The 6,739-nt window shown below is 37.4% G+C and overlaps 2 protein-coding genes across 2 annotated transcripts in view; both read right to left on the bottom strand.

The window, feature by feature from the left end:
• Positions 1-396: 396 nt before the first annotated feature.
• On the bottom strand, positions 397-3,281 carry LOC106882392 (2-acylglycerol O-acyltransferase 2-A-like). The gene is made up of 2 exons (XM_014933090.2): positions 2,051-3,281; positions 397-967 (listed from the first exon to the last, which is right to left on the bottom strand). Exons 1-2 carry the CDS (start codon positions 2,101-2,103, stop codon positions 397-399), a joined length of 624 nt encoding a protein of 207 aa, XP_014788576.2. The 5' UTR covers positions 2,104-3,281.
• Positions 3,282-6,327: 3,046 nt separating this feature from the next.
• LOC106882473 (2-acylglycerol O-acyltransferase 2-A) overlaps positions 6,328-6,739 on the bottom strand; it is a 12,036-nt gene continuing 11,624 nt past the window's right edge. Inside the window, exon 2 of the mRNA XM_052966708.1 lies at positions 6,328-6,344. Within this exon, the coding sequence (XP_052822668.1) occupies positions 6,328-6,344 (17 nt within the window). The remainder of the gene's footprint in view (positions 6,345-6,739) is intronic.

Raw genomic sequence — 6,739 nt, forward strand, 5'->3', positions numbered from 1 at the left:
TATCGCCAGCAATTGCTTCATCACAAATTGCCGTCCTAGCTCCTGTGAAAAGGGATTACCCTGCTATGTATAATCAGAGCAGCGCAAAAAGTTGTTTTGCACAAGCATTTCTATAGTCAATTACACGGATGAAATTTACGTATGCTTAATAATTTTACGCAAAAGAGCCTTCAGACTTTCCCTATTAATTTCATCGTCTTTTGAATTATGAACTTATTTACATTATAAGGGTTTTTTCGTTGTAAGGCTTTCTTTTTTATTTGATTTTCAGCTAGCAAGACTTTTCGTAGATGGCGTAATAAGTCACACCCGGACAAGGTCGGGTTATACTGCTAGTTTGCTATAAAAATGTATTTTTTAATGAGATGTGAATTACCTTAACCAATATTAATACATTTATAAGGATTTAACATGGATTTTTTCAATTCTCTGATGCATCACAAAAAAAATAAAAGAGAAAAAATAGTAAAGGTACTCACCAGTAGTCATCAGAAAATCTCTGTAGAATGGAAAGCGAAACTGTCCTATTAATATGCACAAATATTGATGCATATTTGGGAACATTTGGTTGAAGCCCGTTGCATTCGTTGCAAAGTTTGAAAAAGCACCAGTGCTCATAACTCCATGAGGATGGTAACCAACTATATAGTTCTTGGATGGATCAAGCTCTGCTGTCTTGATGAGCTTTATAGGAAAGTAATCAGCAAAGTATTTCCAAATGGGATTGTTAAATTGCCACAGAAGACGACGGCCTCCTTGTTCACATGTGTTGATGTCATAGATGTACCATATTAAATAAGCCAGAGGTATGAAATAATATTTAGTGAACAAGAGGTAGATGAAGATGGCAAGACTTCCAAAACCCAAACATATGAAACCCAGTGTCCATAGAAAGGCAAAAGCTGTCTGTATACGTCTTTCAAAAGGAATTGGAGCAAACACTGATCCTAATATATTCATAGTTAGCCTAAAAGCAATAAAATTTCAAATATGTGTTACCTGAATAGAGAATATCTATAATCATATGTGTTCCAAATGACTAAACAATATAAAAGAGAGAAAATGTCACTAGGGTGAATTGTATGTAGTAGAATAATAGTAATGTACTTGTCTTTTCTGACACTGGAAAAAAAGATATGAAAATGCTACCTCAACGTGTTACTGAATGAAGAGAATGCATGGAACAAATAGGGGGTGCTGCAAGTAGACCCAACAAAAAGAGCAACCATTGAAGTTGACAGCTGTATCTGTGAAAGCACAACTAAAGATAAGAAAGTGGAGAAGACAGCTGACCCATTAGGAACATTCACTGGTAGATTGATAACTGTGAACCCAATAACTGGCCTAACAGTCTGATCATCAACTGCTACAAGGGCAAAGGAGATGCCCCAGAGGGCTAGCTGCAGAGGTATCAAATTAATGGACCAAGTTACTGAGAATTATATCACAATTATATGACACATGACTAGTAGCTGAAAATCTGTGTCATTGGTTTCCTACTGAGGTGTTGCAACATCCTTTGTATCACAGATGGAAGATAGGGTAGTCATCAGGTTTTAAATTTAATGCAAAATTTTGCTTCCCTACCACATGCTCACTGCCTGCTAGTGAAGTATCTGTCTGTCTGCCTGTCTGCCTGTTGCTGGCCTGTTGATTCTTTGGCTACTGACAGCTAATACCATGACTGGCCGGAGCGAGCTAACCAAACATCTACGTAGACCTGTGGCGAAATAATAAACAAAATTAGTCTCTGTTCTTAGTATGAGGATTATGGCTCAGGTCTTTGTGAAACTCTTAGTGGCAGTAATTAAGGTTGCAGGCACTTTTGCCAAATGGATACACTTCAGCAGCCATGAGTGGGCAAGCTGAGGATCCTAACAAATAGAAAGATAAAGATCAGAGAAAATATCAACGAAAGTAAAATTGAATGGACATTCTGATGGTAAGTTAATGGAGATAGTGAATACTGTTTTTGTGAGATGGGTACATGATTGTTCAAATCGGTTAACGATGCCAATAGATAATTAAAATGTAAAGGAAGTTAACTTACAAAGCAGCAAGTATGATAAATACTACATGAAGTGAGTTAACAAGTAGTTTCATCGATTCATAGACAACCAAACAGGTTTATAAGACTTGATAGATATTGGAAGACTACAAATTTGAAACTTATTTGTTTTGTTGGTAACCCTTCTCATTCCGATCGTAAGCCCAATTGTAAATACAATCACGAACCAGAACAATGGAATATAATACAACTATGTTTGCTGTAGGTAGTAAGCAATTCAGTGAGAAACTGCAGCATACAATCTTAAAATAGAAAAAGGACACGTTGACGTTCGTATCCTTGGGCTTTTGTATGATTATAAAAGGCAGTGTAGTCACAGCTGCAATACATTTGATCATAAACATGCTCGAATACAGTGGCGGTTCAAAGGTAAAATTTGTTGGGGTGCTGCTTCAGAAAATTTTTAGCCGTTGTTTTAATATTGTGTAGAAGGAAACAAACATATAAAAAGAAAATTTATGCATAATCTTGATCGGTTCGTATTTTCGCCACTGCCGGGTGGTGTGTTCAATTTTTTCACTGTACACCGCTGCGAATTCCCCCTTATTTTTCAAAAATCTCCCGTAAATCACAAAATAAACGGGGGTGGGATGTGCCCTATTTTACAAATCCTGGTAGCAACACTGAAGCTGGAAGCAGGATAATAATCTAATTCTACACTTAATCACATTCAAGAATATAAATACGTTAAGTACAACACACACGGATTCAAAAAGAAACATCACTTTTCACCCGGCAGCGTAATTTTTTCCACGAGAGTTCTGGACCCCAGTAATGAACTCATTTGCATACAGCCAATCAGAGCAGAGCTATCTTTAGTTAGTACCATTCATTCCTTACTCTTTCCCTTTCTACTGACAGACAACAACCTTTTTATCACTATCGAAAAAAAAAAATCGCTATCACAACGAGTACTACTGTCTCTCTAACTACCTGTTGGGCAAACGAATAAATATATGTAAATAATATTTCTTCCTTCTTGGTGTTGATCCTTCGATGTTCACTGATTACTCCGACTTGCCCAACCTGAATTGCTGGATTTATTTCATTTTTTTTTTTTTTTTAGAAAAGTGTTTTTAAAACGTTATAGAGGTTTAAAAACATTTTTCTGGAAAAAATGAAAAATAACTCCAGCAATTCAGTTTGGGCGAATGTTGTTGTTGGCACTCCGTCGCTTACGACGTCGAGGGTTCCAGTTGATCCGATCAGCGGAACAGCCTGCTAGTGAAATTAACGTCCAAGTGGCTGAGCACTCCACAGACACGTGTACCCTTAATATCCTCGGGGATACTCAGCATGACACAGTGTGACAAGGCTGAATTACAGGAACAACAGAAACTAAGAATGAGAGAAAGTTATGGTGAATGAGTACAGCAAGGTTCGCCACCATCCCCTGCCGGAGCCTCATGTGTTTTCGCTCAATAAACACTCACAACGCCCGGTCTGGGAATCGAAACCGCGAGTCCGCTGCCCTAACCACTGGGCCATTGCGCCTCCACTACATTGGGCGAATGAATTATTATGACAACGTCGAAGTAACCAGTGAACATCGAAGAATCAACACCAAGAAGGAAGGAATATTAGTTACATATATTTATTCGTTTGCCCGGCAGGTAGTTGGAGAGACAGTAGTACTTGTATTGATTGCGAAATTTTTTTCGACAGTGACAAAATGAGTTCACAAAAAAAAGAAAAAGAAACCGAACGAAAACTAATTTGGCCTAAGGGAGGCAACTCTTGTTAAACTATGACTAGTGCTGTTCAGAAACTTTATGGCATTGCTTGAATGTAGATACTGCCAGTGTCTGATGGAAGGTATTTTACAAACGGCCTTGAAAGGCCTATCAAAGCCAGTGGATCCTTTATTTTCAAGATGGAGACTACGAAAAGACTTAACTGTTATTTAACTGCTCTTCTGTTGTATCTGAGATCAGTATGCAAATGATAAACTCACACACAGGGATTCTGTTTCTCCTCTTTTATTATAGTTAGACAATTTGTTAATCATTTTACCAATTGATTCATCGATTGTTTTATGTTTGGCATTAAATATATAATTAGTTGGTTAGAGGCGTGTTTTTGAACTATTATTATTACGTGACCACGTATGGTCCAGCAAAACAGTTCATCCTTTGGAACTAAGGACACGGGAAATCAGCGGTGTGTGTGTATCGCATCTGTCTTATTCTTTCTCCTATATAAACTGTTGTATAATTGACCCTAATAAAAATTAATTAGACGGAACAAATGCGAAAGTAATTTGATGCTAAAGTTTGTTGATGTAAAAGTTTAGAAAATTTTCTTCCCTTATATCCTTTATTTGCTAAATGAATATTGCACTTTTAAACATTTACCTGTTTTAGCCAGAAATTCTGCTTTAAACACGGTGTAAAGTGTGCTTGGCAATTGGGTTCGAAATGCTTATACCTTATTTTATCGATTGTAATTGTAAACCTTAAAGATTCGCAGCTAAATATTGCCTGACATGCTCCACCAATTCTGTCAATCTACCATATGCCTCTCGATTCATATTAAACTCTGATTTCATCTCCACAAAATCCATTTTAAACACAGCACTTAATGAGTAGGTTTATGATCAATAACATTCCAACCGTGACCATCTCGAAATTTTGAGGGACAGCTAGAAAATACATTATAAAAAATGCTTATTCCTTATTTTAAACAATAAAGCTTGGATTAAGAGATATTTGGCTGCTATTTCTGCCATGTTGAGCAAACACGTCACTTGGATATGAATACAGTGCGAGTTATTTTCATCTGATAAGATCTATGAGCGAAATAGTTGCTGCCTTTTTGATATATCAAGGACTATATTGGCTTCGATGTTTTCTGCTCTTATGACAAGTTGTGATTTCAGGGAACCCGGTTTTAACTTGTCTTAGCTCGAGTTGTCACATAAAAACTTCGTAAGCTCGGGATATAGAAGAACTAAAGAAAGATAACTATTCATTGCTTCGTCTAGTTGCCAGACAAGATAACTCTAATTTTCTTTACTTCGTCGATCAGACTGACTGCAGTATTGGATCTTTTCTGTTTGACTGCCACGGTCAATTTCTGTTCGAATTGATTTCATATTCATTGCAATGATAATTTTTATAGGTTAATCAATGCCATCGTGGAGGCGCAATGGCCCAGTGATTAGGGCAGCGGACTCGCGGTTTCGATTCCCAGACCGGGCGTTGTGAATGTTTATTGAGCGAAAACACCTAAAGCTCCACGAGGCTCCGGCAGGGGATGGTGGCGAACCCTGCTGTACTCTTTCACCAAAACTTTCTCTCACTCTTACTTCCTGTTTCTGTTGTGCCTGCAATTCAAAGGGTCAGCCTTGTCACACTGTGTCACGCTGAATATCCCCGAGAACTACGTTAAGAGTACACGTGTCTGTGGAGTGCTCAGCCACTTGCACGTTAATTTCACGAGCAGGCTGTTCCGTTGTTCGGATCGACTGGAACCCTCGACGTCGTAAGCGATGGAGTGCCATCATCAATCAATGCCATGAAAATCATTTTCGCCACAAATCAATAAATTTATTAGCTATTAAAGTCATCCAGTTAAAGTTGGTGGTCCTGGGAAAATTGTGGAGATCAATGAAACAGTCTGAGCAGCGGAGGAGTGTGTCGCGAGACCAGACAGGTTTTTCTTTATACGGTGTCATATCGGAATCGTAACATACGTCACTCGATTCTTCTAGGAACCACAATTTTCAGCGATTTGTGGAGAGTGTACTCACACATTCGTGAAATTGATGGTTACAATTTTGAACATAGAACGGTGAACCACGGCGTTGGGTTTGTGAGGTCGAAAGATTGTGGAGAGTACATGGGCCTCTGTAAAGCAAGGTAATAAACGACACTGTGAACTCACTCATATCTTCGTGAATATGTGGCGCAGAACACCCGAGCATATACATTTTTTCTTTAAAAAAAAAAAGTTCAAAATTGTAATTGTATGGCAAGTAACTTCAACTGAGACCGTTAAAATATTTTCCTTGTGGATGTAGTTACATAGTTTCTGGTTTTATTTTTGTGAAAGAATTAATGCTATAAAGCTGGGAATCGAATTAGCAACCTTTTGTAATCGCCTGCTTATCGGTTTGTTTTCTTTATATTTGTCATGGTTCACATATAGTCTTACGTATATGAAGAAAAAAAAATCTCAATATATTTCTCTGCTTGCTTTACTAGCAATGCTTATGTAAGCAAAAATTAAACGACGACATGAAATTTATCTTAAAATCATCAACCATACAAACAGCCTGCAAAAATATTAAAAATGGAGGTTTCTTAGAAATGGTCCGAAGTCCAGAATATACTCAGTGTCCCACTAATGGGTCACGACTTGCGTGTTAGCGACACCCGCGTATAAGGTGTCTAAATATATAATTACAACATACCTACACAAATGCGCCTCACCCTCGACTTTCTGCATAAATTTCAGAAAGAAGAAAAAGAAAAGGGGTGGGGGTTTTTTTAATGAAATTTTCTACAAATATTTTTTATCAAGTGGAGATTATGATTATATCAGAATTTAATGTAGGCAAAAAAAGAGAAAAATGAGCGCGCCCACCCATACACACTGACATACATTACATATATCTGCAAAATGAAATTTGAGATATTGAAAGAAAAAAAAAAAAAAAAAAAAAAAAAA

This window comes from Octopus bimaculoides, chromosome 3 (assembly GCF_001194135.2).
Source record: "Octopus bimaculoides isolate UCB-OBI-ISO-001 chromosome 3, ASM119413v2, whole genome shotgun sequence".
Classification (NCBI taxonomy): domain Eukaryota; kingdom Metazoa; phylum Mollusca; class Cephalopoda; order Octopoda; family Octopodidae; genus Octopus; species Octopus bimaculoides.